At 38.7% G+C, this 18,601-nt stretch overlaps 1 protein-coding gene across 6 annotated transcripts in view; it reads right to left on the reverse strand.

Moving 5' to 3' along the window:
* Nucleotides 1-18,601, reverse strand: part of ARID1B (AT-rich interaction domain 1B) — a 325,014-nt gene that overhangs the window by 286,730 nt on the left and 19,683 nt on the right. For all 6 annotated transcript variants that reach the window (XM_040058344.2, XM_040058343.2, XM_040058342.2 and 3 more), the window contains exon 2: nucleotides 5,469-5,663. In XM_040058344.2, the coding sequence (XP_039914278.1) occupies nucleotides 5,469-5,663 (195 nt within the window). The remainder of the gene's footprint in view (nucleotides 1-5,468; nucleotides 5,664-18,601) is intronic.

Raw genomic sequence — 18,601 nt, forward strand, 5'->3', positions numbered from 1 at the left:
TCAAAGCTTTACACTCCCTTCTTATGTGTGTGCATCAAATGGGTCTATCAATCTTTAAGAAAAAGCAACACATCTCACTATTTTGTCCTCTGCTGGTTGTTTTTGAGATTCAATCACATTGATTCATTCTCTGTTCTTGCAAAATAAATAGGCTAAGAACTGAAAATGGTGCTTATTTTCTGTGTCTGCTCTCTTTAACAAGACGGACATCAATTGTGCTAACACCTACTTAGGAGCAAATGCAACGCATTTAGTATCATCTACATGGTGAGTGCAATTATACACGCAGAGGACCAAAAAGGTAATCCCTTGACCAGTACTTGCTGTATGAATACACAGCATTTTAAGTTAATGGTTCAGAGCAAAATATGACAGTAAGCCTCACTTTCTGGGCATACTTCAATCTTTTAGAATTAAAATGACTTCAGAAAAGTAATGCACACAACCAGCCAACCAGTAGTAAACACGTGTGTTTGCTAGCTTTAAAACTCTATCTGTCAAGCCAACAGCCAACTGATTTCCTTGGCATTAACTCGACATTTCCAACCTGGGACATTACCCAATACGGGCACTGTAAACCCTTTCCTAAATGATGTAATCATGCTGCTGCTGCTGTAGTTCTGATTTACTTGCAGTTTCCATTACAATAAATCCTTGCTACATATTCCTAGAGGTTTTACAACTTTTTTTCCTCTTTAAAAAAAAAAAAAAAGTTACTCCACATTGAAACTTGCCATATAAAATAACAACAGGCATATTTTCCTTACAACTCAAAATAATCTGTATATGAAAAAAGTGGGAGAATAGAATTAGTACTTCTCTGAATATCTACAGTTCCGTTCTTAGAACAGTGAGGACACTGATTTAGTTTTGAATTCTGGAAATCAAGAACATTAAAAAAAAAAGTTAAAGGGAAAACTGTTTAGCACTCTTTCATCTCACAGTACTTCTATAGCAAAAAAAAAAAAAAAATAGACCAAAGCTCAGGCCTCATAACTTGTCTTGCAGCAAGCAGGCTCAAGGCACTAAGGCAACTGCACGATCAGTACTGAAATGTTCCATTTTAAGTAGCTATTAGGAATGGCTGTTGTACATCCATGCAAATATCTTTCATAAAGAATTTACTACGCATTACAGCAACACGATCCTATTTACACAATAAGTTGTTGTTCCAGTCCATCAAGTACACAAGGAATTTTAATGCACGCTAAAAAAAAATCAATTAGGCAATGATCATCTGATTAAACAGGCACATCACACCATTCAATTCTTTCAAACATATCCATAAATCCAAGCCCTCAAACTTTGATGAAAACTTTCAAAACTTGTAAGTTAATATTTCAAGTACATGATTTTTAAGCTTAATAAAATTCATCACAAAATAAAATACTGCATGCTATTATCTCACAGGTGAGAAAAAAGCCCTTCATTTGACCAGTATACTGAGGTATTTTTATTTTTAGCAAAAATGTCTTTACAAAGCAGCAGAAGGTTTTCCTACATCACACAGCACTAAAGCACTTTCAGAGGGTAATCGAACTAAAGGCAGAAGGAACGATCATAGCATCATCACTTGCTTGACTGAGGTCCAAAAAGGGTGTGAGGCAAAAAAGAAGTTAAATGAAAAGCAAATTACTGTCTTTATAGTCAGATCTTATTACTCAGATAGCATTTCACTCACAGTGAGACATATTGCAAAATCAAGCCTGAAGTTTTCAGGCGCTAGCTATCCCTGCATATCAGGATTTTCAATTTTGTCACCAGCTCTTTGTAATTCCAAGTGATATCTAAGAAATTAGAAACTGAAAGTTAAATCTGAAAGAATATTTTTCTGCTCTCTGGTTTTACATACATTCCCTGAGTAAGGAGTGCTAATAATCCAAAAATTGCATTCAACCCATGTAAACCATGAGAGTGAGTTCAGGAGATAGCAGTATTAAGACTTAGACGCAAGAACAGCATTTTAAAGTCTAGTTGCAACTCGTGTTTCATTCATGAAGACTGACAACAGGCACAGGTCATCTTGTTCTCAGCTTTGCCTTGCCTTCTTCCCACCTCTCCCACTGAAGGTGAATGGGAAAGAAACAAAATCCCAAATTTCCTAACAATATAAAAATCTCTAAGTAATTAATTTTCCATGACAAGAGATATGTCAAGTCTGCAATCCTATAAATTAAGCACATGACTCTTTTTGCATCGCTTTCCTCTCTCATACCTTCCCTTTTATATAGGTGTCAAATCAGTCCAAATGCTTTATGTATTTATTTGACTCACTCACACTGAGTTAACTGGACACGTCTTTAAAATCTTACAAAATGCTGCAGCACTCTTCAAACTGCTTAGCACTTTGTCCCAGGAGGCTATCACCCATCATCACATGACAAATCTGTATGTCTGTTGTCAACTACCAGAAAAGGTGAAAATCTCAGGTTGCATTACTTTTATGACAATCAACCTGCCTTTCATATATGGCCTTTTATATATCTATATCTTTAGCTGTACTACTGTAAAGAGATTGACTGGATTTCAAATTGTGCCCCTTATGTAAGGCTCAGCATGTTGTGCTGGAGATCACCATCGATAACTCATCAGAGATGAGTTCCAAACTCAGGGGATGTGCTTTCTCTCTTCAGTCCTTTGGAGAATACATCCCATACCTTCCAGAGTCACCTCAACATCCTGCAGTTTCCACACACAATTTTATGAGAATCTAGGGGTTTATTTGCACCTTCATGTTTGGCGCCAAGCATGCCCAGACCAACCAGCAGTTGTAAGACAATGTCTGCAGCATTTCACAGATACCCCTTTTAAAACTGGTTAGCAGACTGTGCTTGACATCCATGCTGCAGATATGTAGGCTGACTGCACCGGATAACATTTCATCTTTTTCATCCTCTTTAATCTTTTAGTGCTTATGCCAGAGGCCTCCCTTCCTGAGAGAGAGCTCTTCCACCTCTGGGCTGCAGGCTGGAACACACTATTCTCTACTGCAATATGACATAGACCAGCTAACTACATCTAGGCAATTATCTTAATTTCTACCACTTTCATTAATTTTAGCACAATCTTTAGGGTGTTGTTTTTCATCTTTATTTCTTCATTTGCAGCATCCTGCAGCAGAGCCTGCAAGTTAAAATCTGTCAAGTCCCATAGTTCTAACCTCAAGCCACAACACTTGCTGACAAAGAGCCAGACTTAACATTTCAAGGTCTTCTTCAAAATTCAAATATCTTCACAGTTTAACAAAAAGCCTTCTTGTTTCATCCAAGGAAAGATAGCTGACACCCTCAGCTATCTTTGGGTAACAGCAAACTATAACTTAAAATAAGAACAATCTCTCCAATTGATGCTTCCCACCCTTCCTACAGTGTGGCACTTCCACCCTCATAATCCATCTACTCAATGCAACCTCTCTTAAATCTGAGCACGGTATGTGTTTAAGGCCCAGTATTTTTTAACCAATTGAGTTTTTGGAAGTGCCTTGAGCTTTTGATAAATTCAGTGTGACACTGTAAAGAAGTCCAATTTCCAGAAAGTGCTGAGATCCGTCTTCTGAAACTTCCAGCAATATTATGTATTTTTTATATATATATGATATCTAAAGTAGGTACGTGCTACACAGTTTTAACAAGCGTAGCTAGGCTCTCCTTATTTAATATTCATGTCACAGGAGTGAAAATCCAGCCAGGAATCAAACTGTGGCATCCTGTGCCAAAGACAACTTACCACTCAGCTGGTAAGTTGGCAATTCAATTTACAAACCTGCATTCCTGCATTTTAATCCTTTGTAGAAAGGTGGTAATATATGAGCAATACGAAAAGAACTGGATTCAGATCATTAGAGGTTCACAAACCAAACACACGAAGCTTTGGAGGCCGTCCAAAACAAAACCGTGCCTAGGTGGTGATGTCCGTTCAATAAAAACTCAATGTCATAATTATCCCGTCCCTTTTTCCCCGAAGAGCCCTGGTGCTCGGGCCGGCGCTGCGCCCGGCCACTCAGGGCAGCGCTGCCAGGAGATGGACGGGGCCGGCAGCCAATGGCGCTGCCAGGTCACTGCCCGCTGACGGGTAATTTACAATTACCCAGCAATTAGCAAATGCACTGAAAATTCAGCACTCGTCTCCACCTAACACTCGTTCTTAAATTAAAAATGTGTTTTAATAACTTCGCTTTGGCTACGGATGCACGAAGAAAAATAAAGCCTCCCTTTACTCAATTCCTCCTCCCTTTTCCAAATGACAAAATGCTTTGTTGCCTGAACCCAGCAACCAAATAAACTGTTTGGCATTTCTAAACTAAACAATCTCTTCCTTATCAGTAAGTATATCTATTTAACAACAGAAAAGAATAAAAATTAAGACTTGTGCTAATGATATGATAATATATTTGAAACTGTTATTTAATTAACTTCCTGATTAACATCCTGTCCTACTGGATGGGTAATAACAAGAACTGGCCAGACGCCTATCTGCCAGGAGTCCAAAGTTTTACTGTATTCTCTATATTTAACAATAAATGACATAAAAAAAAGGTAATCTGTGACTGGTCAGTTGCACAAAACAAATGTTCTTTCCCATTAATGATCAAGTCACTAATCTGTTGTGCTCACAACACGGGGTAGAGCTCTCACTGCCTACATTCACATCCCTAATTAAAAAAGAAAAAATAGCAAAACATTAACTTCTTGATAATCTCTCTTTATCTCTCCCTCTTAAAAACTGCTGTGTGTTCCTTAGTATATGGCACGCACATTGAGACTGAACTTCTTAAAAAGGGTAGGAAAAAAGCACAAGAGGTCTCCATCAACAGCGAAATCCAAGTAGATAAACACAAGATCCTTACCTTTCTATACTCTGATACATTAAAAAAATTCCTGACTTGAAAGAGTTGCCAAAAGAAAAAACCAGGAAAAACTACAGACTCCTATCAAAATGAGGAGAAAAAAGAAAACCAATCACCACAACAAACAGCTGACATAAATACGTAACACTTTTGTATGCACTGGCCTACACTAGCCTTGATGTACTGATGTCAGCTCTAGCTTTTCATCTTACAGTTAAGTGCATGTATGCCAGAGAGAAAGAGAACATAAAAACCCCTAAAAAACCAAGAAAAAAATAGCAACAACAACAAAGAACAGAACCAAAAAATATGCAAGGCTAAGTGGTGTCAACTGGAAAAAAAAAAAAAAAAAAGAAAACTCATGGCATTTGACATAATTCTCTCACTCCAGAAAGATGCCAGCAACAAACTAAATCCTGTTCGAACTGTAAGGGATTTCAGAAAACACTCACACCGTAAAACACAATTTATTTAGTTTTAAAACAGTCCTTCATCCTCCTTCTGCACAAGAAATACTTATTTCTGAGGTTTTTCTCTTGCACCCTCTGTATTACAGGAATGCCAGAAGGGAAGAGAAAGAGAGGAGGGAAACCAAAGCAACCCAGAAAAATCCTTCACAAACCTGTTGCTGTGGATACTGCATTCCTGCCATGGCTGCCGGGGCTCGGCCCTGCATTCCCACGGGATAGCGCTGGGGGCCGGGAGGGCCGTAGGACTGCCCGGGGTAGGGGCTGCTCTGCTGCGCCTGAGAGTGAGGGTTATTGCCCATGCCGTACAGCTGCGGCCTCTTCATCACCATCGGATCCATCGGACTGCCCTGCAGGCGAGCACAAGCAAAGGGATATTTCAGACGTGCAAAGAGAAAGGTCAGAATCGTCATGCTCACTGCGGGCAAATTATACGTGTGTTTTCTCAACGCTTTATACACCAAATATCGACCTGATGCACAAACTGGCAAAGTACCATACCCTGGGTTCTCTGATTAATTAGACGAGGCTTTGAATAGTAAGTCAGGGACTTCTGTTCCATTTAAAACAACTTAAAAAATACTTGGCACTGAAACTTGAGGCTGGCTGTTACCTATACAGACAGAAAGCAGAAGAACTGCCGAAAAAATTTCAGCTTAAGAAATAACTAAATATACTGCTGCACACTGCTTAGCATCACTGACCTTAACGTTAAAATAAAAATAAAATAAGAACGCAAATACATATCAAGAGAAGCACAAACAGTGGACGAACCATTTAACCTTGAGAAAATGTCTGTTCTCTCACATTAAAAAAAAAAAAAAAAAAAAAAAAAGAGAGAAACTGGAAAGAAAAGAAAGTTTCCAAGAAGTGCAATGCATACAGAACACTGCATTTCAGCATTTTTCCTGTTGCTTTCATGCACACTAATAAGTTTCCAGATCAGAAAACAAGTCATAACCCACATTTTACATGAAAGTTTATTTGCCTTGTTAATAGACCTCAGAAAATCCTAACTGCAACCAGTGATGGAGGGGGAAGGCAGGTAAGGGACGGAAGTTTTATTTTTAGACTTTTTGGCAGCACTTACCAAGACCTGTAACAGTTATAGGACAGGTGTCAACCATTGTGTAGTATTACTCTCATGTTTTATTACTGAGAACTAATCGAACCAGAAAAAATACCATACTTTGTGAAGAGCATTCCTGTACTGTGAATAGGACATCCATTTTTTAATTCCTGAGTTCTGGTTAGATTCATGGAAGAATGTGGGGGGAAGCTTTCAAAAAGCCCATCACAATCTCATCTTCATGAAAGCGGCACGTACCCCCTCTCCTGCTCCCCCCCACCAAAAAAGACCTATTAATTCACCCAGCCAGCCCAATTCCCCCCCCACAAGCAGGATTCCCTCCTGCAGCACATTTTACACATACTTTCCCGCAGCATACTGCTGAACAGTTTAATTTTAAAACCTCCTATGTAATAATACGGCTTCTTCAAATCCTTTCTGACTCTAATATTCTGATGCAACAGTTATTCTGACAATAACTAACATTTCCCACTCTCAGCCCTGTTTCTTCTCATCACTGCTGTTTGTGCTACTAACACCCTACTTTTTTTGTTCCTATCCAAAATATGCCCTTTCCAAAGAAGTCACTGTTTAATGAACTATTATTCTTTCCTTACCACAAATATAATCCATCAAACCTCATTTTTTTTCCCTGGCTGTATTCACCATTACCAATACCAGTTTTCCAGGAATGTCACCCAAAACTAATAAAGTATTCTGAATATGGGCACAACTACACCTGAGGAGATGGAAATGATAACCTCCTCCTCACATGACACCTCCATTCACTTCAGAAGAGGACCGCCCTTTTTTGCTACCATAGCAAATTCCACATTCACTGCTAATTTTAGATAAGTATTACTCAGCAATTTTCCCTTTATTGTTTGCCTGCTCTGTAGCCAGATTAGAAGTTTCTATTTTTTGCCACTAAATGTCCCTGGGTAATTCACTATCTATATTTCATACTTTTCAAAATCAATGGTTCCTCAACCACTTCAGATCACCTGATCCACAACAACATTCTCAAATCTGAGGGGTTTTTAGGCCATCATGCACTCTCACCACAGTTTCAACTAAAAACACAAAGGCTAAGCATATGAACTATAGATTCCTTCTTACAAGGTCCCAGGGGACAACTTACATTTCCTCCTATAGACCACAATACTTTATCTGTGTTTATTTCTGTATTTTAATGCTCTGTGCATCACCTGTCATATTCTCCTTCTCAAACATAAATCCTGTTCAAAGTGAGTCCTGAGCTTCCTCCATTAGCTTCCAATGAAGCCAAACAGCACTTTCCATTGCTAACATCTTCTGTTTCAGGGTATAATTTCCACATCTCATCTTCAATAACCACATTTACTTAAATTCTTCAATAACCACATTTACTTAAATTCAGGTTTAATTTGAGTGTAGTATTTTCTTTCCTGCATCCAATCCTTAAATATAAACAATGCAGATAGCTACACAGCTAAAACAATCTGACATTTTCCATTAGTAAGACTACTTTCAGGTGCATACAAACTTTGCCAAACTTCTAGCATTTAGGCTGAAATTTTCCAGGGCATATGTACGCCTGAGGCTGAAATTCTCTGGAAAATTCAGCAGAAATAGTTCAGCTATGTCTTAGAATGAGGTCACAGAAAAATACATGGTTTATGTTCTCACATAAAACGCTTGAAAATACTTCTTGAATACCATGCTTTGAGGCAGAGAACTTTAATTTCCCAGGGCGACACTGGACATTCATGAAAGGCAAGGTATGTGCCCCTGTCAGAGAGAGCACCTGAATGTCACCAGACTGGAGGCACAGGAGGAATAAACAGGAGCACATGAGGGGCAGGGCAAGGCTTCTTTAGAGGAGTTAAAAAGTGTATGGAAGATGCCTTGAATTTGCCAGACAAAGGAAGAGAGACAATGAGTTAAAAAAGCAATGGAGACAGAAGTGAGGCAGAAAGAGCTGAAGGGGAAAGGAGGAAACAAGGTCAGGAGGTGACATGGATACAGGCCAAAGAGTCTCTGCCCTTTGGACTAGTGACCTCCAAGCAGCGGAGCCTGTGCGTGTCTGTTGAGAGTGAGCCTCACTGCCCGCGCATCCTTCCTTCCCTCCTTCTCACCAGCCTGCCATCACTGAACTTCTCCGTGTTCTCTTCAGGTGAGCCTCTCCTCTTTTCCTCAGGTGATATCCCTCCAATTCAGAAAGGTGGAGGGATGAAGAGCCTCAGATACTGCTATAAATCCAGTCACCAGGGATTGTCTCACGTTGTCTCATACAACACTGGAATCGAGAGGGCTGTGGTCACTGGGAATAGAGCGACCTGGACATACCCAGAACATACTATGAACACTGCAAGTCAAGAATCTGGACCAAGGACTGGAGATACTTGAATATGAGAGGGCTAGACTGAGAGAGCAGTAACTGTGCCTGGACAAATTAATGGGACAATCCACAGGGACCCACCCTAGCTGTCAGTGCTGCCTGTTCCCTCCTCCCTCCAAAGATCTCAGGGAAAGAACAAACAGTAGAGTGTTCTATGATCCCTGGGGTTGGAAAAGACAGACTCTGTGAGGAAACATTTCTCATCCTATGCACCGGTCGGTCCTTATGGGGCGTAGCAAGTCACCATTGCTGTTCCTGACTTCGTTCACATTAGATCCCAACCCTTTATTGTGGTGCAGCTAAAGGTGAAGACATCTACCAATGACTTAGTGGCTGTCAACATATTTCTGTGAGGCAAAACAAAACCAAAGAGCCAGCTCTCCCCCAGGCTTAAGAAAGATTATTTACTGCAGAAGTTGAGAGCTCTTGGAACTAAGTTTGCCCTTGCAACATTAAGCATGTCTCCTTCACAGATATAGCTGTGTTTAAACCCACGGTCACACTTCAATCCTCAGGCAGCGGATGTGCCTGCTCCAGGTACTCACCCAGCGCAGGGCAGCGAAGGGGCAGCGTGAGCTATAGCAGCAGGGGCTTCGCTTACCATACATGCAGTGAATGAAGGAGACAATTGTCTTACCATCTAAAGTAGCAGTGTGCTGCTCGGCAGAAATGGACTCTACCTCTGTATCTGTCACACTTTTTCACTAAACCAAAAAAATTTCAAAATTTAACAATTTAATGCATCATGACTTGAAATCATGGGGCTTAAATTGCAGGAAATGCTGCGTATCTACAACTGCAATGCAACAACTTTTGAATTTGATGATAGATGCACTCTGAAAGTCTTTCCAGAAACTGTGTGCTTCAAAAAATTTAACCTACAGCCATCAAAACCAAGCCAAACTTCCTACAAAAATGCCTCAGTTTCCCTTGTGTAAAAATGAAAAAAAAAAGGGAAAAAATTTTTCAACCCCCAAAATGAACAAAAAAGCCCCATCATTTCTTCAACACAGAACCAATATTAGAATTGTTATGTTCACGATCAATACCACTGAAAACTCTCTAACAAAAAGACAAATTCTGTCTTCAGAACAGTGTATGGTGAGAAAGACCTGAAGCCATACTTAACAGAAAGAAAAAAAGAGCTGCTCATCAAGTACTGTCCCCCTTACAGTAAAGGTAAAAATTCCAATTTAGCTTTTTCCAGCTTTAATGCATGCACAGTTTCTAGCTTTAGCTTTATTCTTGTAGACTTTCTGATTTTATTCTTATAGCAAGAGTTTCTCTCATTCATGACATTTTGAAAACTTACTTAAAGAAGTTGTTAATTGAAACATACATTTTATAATCTTATCTGAAGGCTCCTTCAACATTTATTACATTCCAGTATTTTCTTTAACATCAGTTCCAATAGTTTATAACGATGAGTTTCCAGTGACAGGATGATTATGAGAAGTATCAACCTCTTTATGCCGTAGGGATCATAACCCAACCCCTCCACAAGTGCTCTCTAACATTTACCAACAATGACAGCATTGCTCTAACTGCATCACATTCCTCTAAAACCCAAAGTGCGCGTTTGACTACGAATGGATGATGCGTGTATTTTCACATCTTCCATGCCTTTATTTAATTCCACTACATACTGTAGTGCAAAGTTTTAATTACTTATTAAGTTTTATTTTAGTCTCACTGTAATAATGAATATCCATTTCTGCTTCTCCTGCTCTTACAGAACAATCCAGTTTTCCTCTAGTGCTATTTTACTCCTAATACACACATTACCATTTGCCAATTTATCCAGTGTTTGCTCTTATTTTTACCACCATATTCTTCCAGGCAAGCCTAGATGGATTCTACCTTTTGCTTCTGAATCTGCACCTCCTCTTCAACTTGCTGCATTTCATTAAAACTTTGAGTAGATCCGCAGTTTCTCAAAATACCTCAGTCTTGTTCTTTGCTTCAGTCCACAGAAATACTGTAATTTATAACCCCTTTATTACAGTGCCTATCTTGTGTCAGTATCAGATTCATTTGCACATGTACTATGAGGCTTTGTGAGAACAGAGCATTTCATAAGAGTTCCTGCTTATTATGTGCTTCATGAGCACCTTAAAACACTCAGTGGAAGGTTTGCTTATGATTTCAACAGGGCCAAGGTTTCATTCCCAGTCTTTAGACTGACAATACAACCATTAAGGTAGGACACTGAAAAGCCTACACTACTTACAGATAGTAACTGACAAACTTTTCCCTTTACCTGCTCCTTTCTTCAATGTTTTGTGTAAAAAACCCACACAAACTCGACATTCCTGCTATATGCAGAAGTGAAAAAATTAATACTCTCCACCCACTTGTAAACTTGGTATCACCACGACTTCTGCTCTCCTCCCATCCAAAACAATCAAATAAATCACCTCACCCTGAAGTACCCTGAGACTCAATTTTGCCTTCTCTAAAGTGAGAGAAAAATACACTACCAGGTTTTTTTAGTCATTTTACCAGTGTTTTCCCAGTTACCTCATCGACACTCAGATCTGAGGCAGCTTGCACAAGAGAATAACTTGAGATATCGTCTAACCAAAACCAGCTCTAACATTTAAGGCATTACTGATGTTATGCACTCTATATCTATATCTGCTAGTAAGTTATCAAGTAGTGTTTCACTTCTAACAACAGAATATTTATTTGAATGATATTTATGAATATGAACAACACCAGTCACTGTCCCAAAATACAACATTTCTTTTTAAAGATACCACAAAGACCCCCCACCACTGAAATCTCAGGGAGGACAGGGAGGAGTGGGAGACACTTTAACAAGGTCACAATGGGATTTAGATGTGCATCCTATTCAGGTAGTGCTCTTTTCTACAAGGCAGACAGAGCAATTCACTAGAAGACGAGAGCATTTACATGAGAGATCTAACTACTTTTCAAGTAAAAGTGTGCTTTTTTGTTTGTTTAAACAACAACAACAAAAATCGAAAGAGGCATTGGTTTGGCTGACAACAGCAAACACTGTGACTTAAAGCAACTATAAGCGTAACGCTCCATCATTTGTGCCTCTAACAAAACAACATGAACTCAACACTCTCAAGTAGGCTTCCCCTCAAACTCCTACAGCTATGAATACAATAACTCTTTGTTTATTCATTGATCTGCAGCCAAAGCTTCTGTCTCCGTATTAAAAAAATGAAAAAAATAAAAGAAAAAAGAAAGACAGAAAAGGAGGGGAAAAAAAAAAAAAAAAAAAAAAAAAGCAGCCCATTGCTGTACAGAAACCAAAGCCTTGAAACCTCATCATAAATAAGGACTGCTGACAATCAGTTACCAACATTCCAAGGAAGACGGGCATGGAGCTCTCAACTCTATGTCAGGCACCAAGTCACAAATTTATCACTAAAGATAATCAGAAGTATTCACTATAATACAATGACACAGCTGGCATGAGGATGGAACTGCAGAAAAGATAATCCACTTCTAGATAATGTCATCATTTGTATGAACATGTACAAGGACGCCTCAGCCAACATTTTTACGTGACAAAAGAGGGAGTATCAAAACAACTCTCATCACGTGTTTCAACACCCATTTAAGAAAGTTGCAAGCAACTATTAAAAAGTATGAATGTATAGTGTTGAATTCCACATTAATAATAAAGTCTGAGAGGTGACTAGTAAACATGCTTCCTATTTTTTTGAAATAGGAAATCTACTGTCTGTTTTACTAAAATTTTAATTGAAAAAGGCAGTTGCACAAACACAATAAGTAATAAGCAAAAACAAAAAGCTGAGTTCAACATAAGCTTATGATGAAAGAAAATCTAGTAAATGAAGAAGCATATACTAGCAGAGTTTTAACATAAATAGTCATTTTCCTTGTCTTAAAGGCTCTGTATACTGTCTGATTTCAGCTGCAGGGAGACATCAGAAAGATTATTTCCCACTCAAAACAGAAAGTAAGTAATTAACAAGGCGAAAGAAAAAAAAAAAAAAAAAATCAAAGCTATGCCCCACAAAGAATCAACTACTACTTGCCCAGAACATTTACAAATCACTTATACAAGCAGCTGTTTCTGTAGAGTGAGGAAGGAGATACTGTTTTTCAGCCTTCTTTTGAGTCCTCTTTAACACACACAACCCAAAAACTGTAAAGTCTGTGTATCAGCCATTCTCTATTTATAATTTTGCATATAGATAAAAGTAAACAACTACTGAAAGAACAAATCACAACAAACACAGCAAAGAAAAGAAACCTGTTTTTAATGAAGTATACATAACTAACCTCTTCAGCTGCCACTACAAGCGCATGCAAAGGTTAAGACAACATCAAGAAGCAATTATACACATTAACACAGCTGATGGCCTAGGTTTCTGACAAGTTCACATGGATATACAGCTCAGAACCGCAGCCCCTCAAGTTGCCTTTGTCATTGCCAGCTACTGACAGCTAATAGTTACTCTGAAGTCAGCTTAATGTGTGTCATCTGTCCCCATCACACCTGAACATTCAGTCTTCTCCTGTAACCCACTTCCCTATTATCAAACTTCTTCCAGGAAGTACTCAGGAATTATAATTCTGTCTTTAGATTTGTTTTCTCCAACTTGGATGCCCCTACAAAGAACACCACTTTTCTTTAGGCATGCAGAAGCTCTACTCTCCTCCTCAACAAGTTTGCAGCAATTTCTAGTGCAGCAGAATTCAGACATATTTAAAATGCTTTCTAGCAAACATATCTGTGACTATACAACAGGTCACTCATTCCAGCTGCGTCTCCTATGTGCTGCCAGACAGTGACCACACTTTGGCTACTGCCATCCACTGCCTGTGTTGGACACTCTTGCACCAATACAGCAGCTTTGGCACTGGAGCACGGTCAGACACGGGCAGTGCGCTCAGTCTGGCATTTCTACTGTCAAAAGAGCAACCCCCAGCAGGAGAGCAAGGCAGATAGCAAGGGAAATAGTAACCTAAAGTTCTCAGCCTGGATTTACCATGGGATGTCTCAAAGCTTTAAGGCCTCCTCAGCTGCCAAGGCTCTGGCCCAACAAGGAAGAGAAAATCCATTCATAAACCCAGAAAACTAAGTTAAAAAAAGCAAATCCCCACCCAGAATACCAGTTACTTCTATTTTGTCTGGCAATGAGGTTCTCAGCTTCCTAGACAAGTAAACACCTTCACTCACTGTGCATGGCTGCCATCTGGAACTCGGGAAAAAAAAATCCCTTACCTACTTTGTACAGCTCTTACACAAACACGGCGTTAGATGGACAGAAAAGGATGTACTAAAAATAGTGTCTGTCAGCCAAGGAATAGAGCACTGCCCTGAGTGGAACGAGGGGAGCTCTGCGGGAAGGCTGCCCGCAGAGAAGTATTGCAGTAAGAGGGGGAAAAGGCACAATGTCCTAAATATAAGTGTCAGGGAGAGAGATGTAAATGGAAAAAAAAAATCCCACATCCACTTTAAATTTTAAAGGAAAAAACTTTCTAAACTTAATAGTCAAGTTCATCTGAATATACTTTTTCAACCAACAGGCTTTACTCACAAAAATAAAATTAAAAGTTAAATGTATTTAATTGCTGGAGAGAACACTAGCTGAGAAAGTGACATTGTGGACACTGGAGATGACAGAGTACCCACAAAAAGGTATAACCAATCACATCTAGGTCACAAGCCAAAAGTACATACAGTTAGCTGCAGATTTTTTCCACTCCCAGCGATATATATAGTTCTACATTAACACACACACACAAAAAGGTATGCTGGTCATATATTCTCAGCATTTATGGCAAATTATTAATCAAGTCCCACCTGAAACAATTTGTTAAATTGATTTTAATCACTGGGCCTCTCATGTGAAGCTTTGTATAATCAGCATTTCATTTACAAAATTAATTGCCTGATTGATTCTCAAGAGGCAGTAGCTGTCATTACACTGCTGTCATAACTTTTGAGTAGGGGTGTCACAACACTGAATTCTGACAGTATGAAGAGCACTGCTATTTAAAAAATGAGGGCGGGGAGGTAGGGGGGAAACAAATACAGTGATTTCATAGAATTGCTCTTTAGCCTGATAGAACGTTAAAACCATTTCCCAGCAGTTTCAGCCAGCCTCCCCGTTTTCCATTCATTGAATAATGCACTACTCAGCTATTCAGTATCTTTTCTTAGAGGCAGGTTCATTTAATTCAATTTTATCATAGTTGCGGTTGCATAAAATGAGTTTGTTGTTGAATATACAAAAGATTTAATCACAGGCCGCTCTTAAGGTTATTTGTAGAGCAAAGTCTGACTTTCAAACACATGGAACTTTTTTCCACATCCTAAACCTTCTGTAAAGCTATTTTCAATTAGGTGGGTTTTTTTTTTTTTTTTGGTTTTTTTTTTTGTTTTGTTTTGTTTTTTGCTACTGTTTTTAAACAAAGCAAAGCAAACTGTTAACTTTACAGAACTTATCTAGGAGCTCCTTTAGACAGCTCTTTTTTCTCCCCTTGTCTTTTAAGCGGTGTATAAGCCTTGGAGCCCTGCCAGAGTTGGAAGCAAAGCTCCTATATTTGCTGTAGTTACTCCTATATCCATTGCTACTATATTCTTGGAAAAGACCGGTGCTCTGGAGAGGCGGCGCAGGCCAGCGGTTAGGGCACTGAGTCATGAGACAGGACTTCTATTCCTGGCTCAGCAGCTGACCTGATAAGCAAACATGAGCACGACGCTTCACCTTCCTGTGACTGGGTTTTCATTCCCCTAACGTGTGTTACATGCACTTTTAACAAGGAAAGAGACATGAGGATTTTGGGGAGACTGATGTCAATTATTACGCAACAAGAAACAGGACTAGGCGTTAGGAAGGGTAGGCTAAGGGAAGAAAACCCCCCAAACCTCTAGAAGAAGTTGAAAAGGAGAAATTGCATCAATAGGCTGCAACAAGGTACTTTAAACTTTCAGAAACCTACATTCCAAAGAAAAAGGTCCCTGGAAGGGTCTTAATAAAAAGGGAGGGGAAAAAACAAACAAACAAACCAACCAAACCCTTAAATTTCTGCTGCTAGATCACTCGGAACAGTATTAATGCTTTCATGATAAATAAAATTGGGGAGGAGGGGAGACATGGACAGGGGGACACCAAAAACAAACAGAATTGACAAAATTGACAGGTTACTGAAATAAAGATGCATAAAAGAGTAAAGGAATGGAAAATTCCACCAGGCAGGCAAAAGCAATTAGTTGTTTTCCTTTTCCATAGCCATAACATGAAATTTCAACTAAGAGAAGTTCAGAAAGTTCTGCCCACACTGAGAAATAGTTGCCAGAGTTTTAAGTTATATCCTTCTGCCATACCAGCAAGAGTTTAGGAAAAGGAATCACCCTACATACAACAGGGATAGCAGACTGGGACACTAAAAAGCAGTGTAAAACACTGATTTTCTGTATCTGTTGGTTACTAGCTTCACAGTAGGTACTTTACTGACTAATCTAACATCTTCTCTTTTCAAGGATAACTTATTTTTTTTAATAGGCAAAAAATGGTCGTAATTAAGATAAAAAAACAGGGGAAAGCCCCTAGCTAGAGCCAATATATGCAGAATTCCTAAAAGGATATATTTAGCATCAGGGTAATTGGAAAGCAAACGTAGTTCTATAACAGAAGCCCTGTCACTTCTTCAACTGCCAAGAAACTTCTCCTGTAACATATTTTCTATATTAAAACTGCTTCCTGTAGAGGCTGAAAATACTTGGTTGCAAATAGCGCAAAATTTTAAGTTACCTGGAAGCAAACCAGTTCATCTTTTTTTACCATCTTTCCATAATGATCTCTGTATCACATTGGCTGAACATCACAAAAAATAAAGTGTCCCAGTTAGAGACATACCAGCAGCGTCAGCTTAGCCCAAGGGTCCACTACAAACAGAAAATGGATCTGGAGCTATATACCCATATTGTGGAGCTGGAGCAAAAGAATTTTGGTGAGTACCTGCCTGTGATTATTTTGTATAATTTTGCATGTATAATGACCTTTCTCATCAACAGAGACACTGTCACCAACACGAAACTAACTTCCTGGGCAGGAGCAAAACAAACAAAAAAATCACCAATAACAGGTGATTTAAAGCACTAGAAAATGGGGGAGAGGAAGGGGTGTCAATTGTTAAAATAAAAATTAAAATCAATCACCTGGACAAATTACAGTTATGAGCAGGAATTTTCATTATTGATTGAAAACATTTAATAGTTAAGTTATAAATTAGAAGAAACAGTAAACTGAAGGTTGAAACCCTTGTATCACTTGAGAGAACAATGTGACTAGAAACCATGAATCCACACACATGCCTACATTCACATCCGCTCTATTGTATAATGTAACTGATTCCCAGGTATCATTTTACAATTCTGATTAGGTCTCACAAAAATCTTGTTTATTAAACTGCTTTCTTTAGGCATTCATAGCTGCTAATTTGTTTCCAACTAAATCATGTATCGTCTGAAAAAGACTACTTTGCAACAGCAAAACAGCACTCCTGGGATTGCACTTCATCAATCTGGATTTTAGAATTAAAAGGACCAAGACTAGAGGAGTTGTAAATTTCACTGTGAAGGTGGTGGTGGTAACACCCTGCAAGTAATTCTAGAAATACTAGTGCACCTAGCATGTAGCAGCTGTACTGAAACAAACATATCAAGTAAAAAACTCCAAGTATTAAGGGATCTGTTCATCTTTAAATTTTAATTTCTACAATTAAAAAACTGATCAACATATATGTATTTATACAAACATTTTGAAAGCAAAATAACTTTCTATTATTATAATTTTAAAGCTATGCTGATTTAATCAGCTGCAATTCCCATGTTTTAAACAAATTTAAAATTTTGCAGAAATTCGGGAATGACTTCTGAAGACCTCTAGAGAAATGACTTCCAAAAAACTGTAACTCAATGTTAATACAAAGTTCACCGTGGCTCACTCAGGGTTGAAAAAGTCAGACCTGGGTTTAAAACAGGTCAAATTCTGGTTTACCCTAGAGCCTTCACCTGTTTCTCAAAACTGGCAGAAATCACTAAGTCTTCACTGCTCTTCTTGCAATCACAACAAATGGGACAAATTCTTCCACAAATCCTGGCAGAAACATCCCAGAGCATCTCAGCTCAAACACATGCACATAATACACACCGAGTAAGTGCAGAAATAAAGAAGCAGGATTAATCATGGCTATGAACACCTCTGCAACAAATCATATAGAATGTTCAGAATTAAGTGCATAGTTTTAGTATAACTGCTATCCAGAACTTTCAGTTTCTATACAAAGAAAGCATGTGTTTTCAATATATGTTCATAATTTTCTTTTAATATCACACCATTTAAAATTAAATTAAGAATCAGAAGGTGAGGCATATCTGATTGGAGAAATATGAAAGCAGGAAAACTGATCCACTTCTTCAGTATTTCTCATCCCCCCCCAAAAATATATTTAACAGGAAACCTTATTATGCCATGTTCATAGAACTGCCTTCCCTCTCCCACAGCAGAAACCATTATATTTTCAGATTCTCTCTGCCTGAAAACCCTTGGCTTCTTCCCACTTCTATCCCCACCTCTTATTTTCCAGTTCTTAAGACAGCCCACATCAGCTGTCATGCAAAAACACCAACACAGCTTTCTAAATGCAATTCAAAGAAACTTCTTTATTTGTTAGAGAGGATCTTCAGGATTAATGAGCCCCCTTTGGGCATAACCCAAAACAAAGTTATTCCCAGCTTCCTAAAATTACTAAATCTAGATCAGAAGTAAAATTAACAATCAGATTAGACTGGAAGGAAGGAGAAGGGAATCACTACCTTC

The sequence above is a fragment of the Hirundo rustica genome, chromosome 3, assembly GCF_015227805.2.
Source record: "Hirundo rustica isolate bHirRus1 chromosome 3, bHirRus1.pri.v3, whole genome shotgun sequence".
Taxonomy (NCBI): Eukaryota; Metazoa; Chordata; class Aves; order Passeriformes; family Hirundinidae; genus Hirundo; species Hirundo rustica.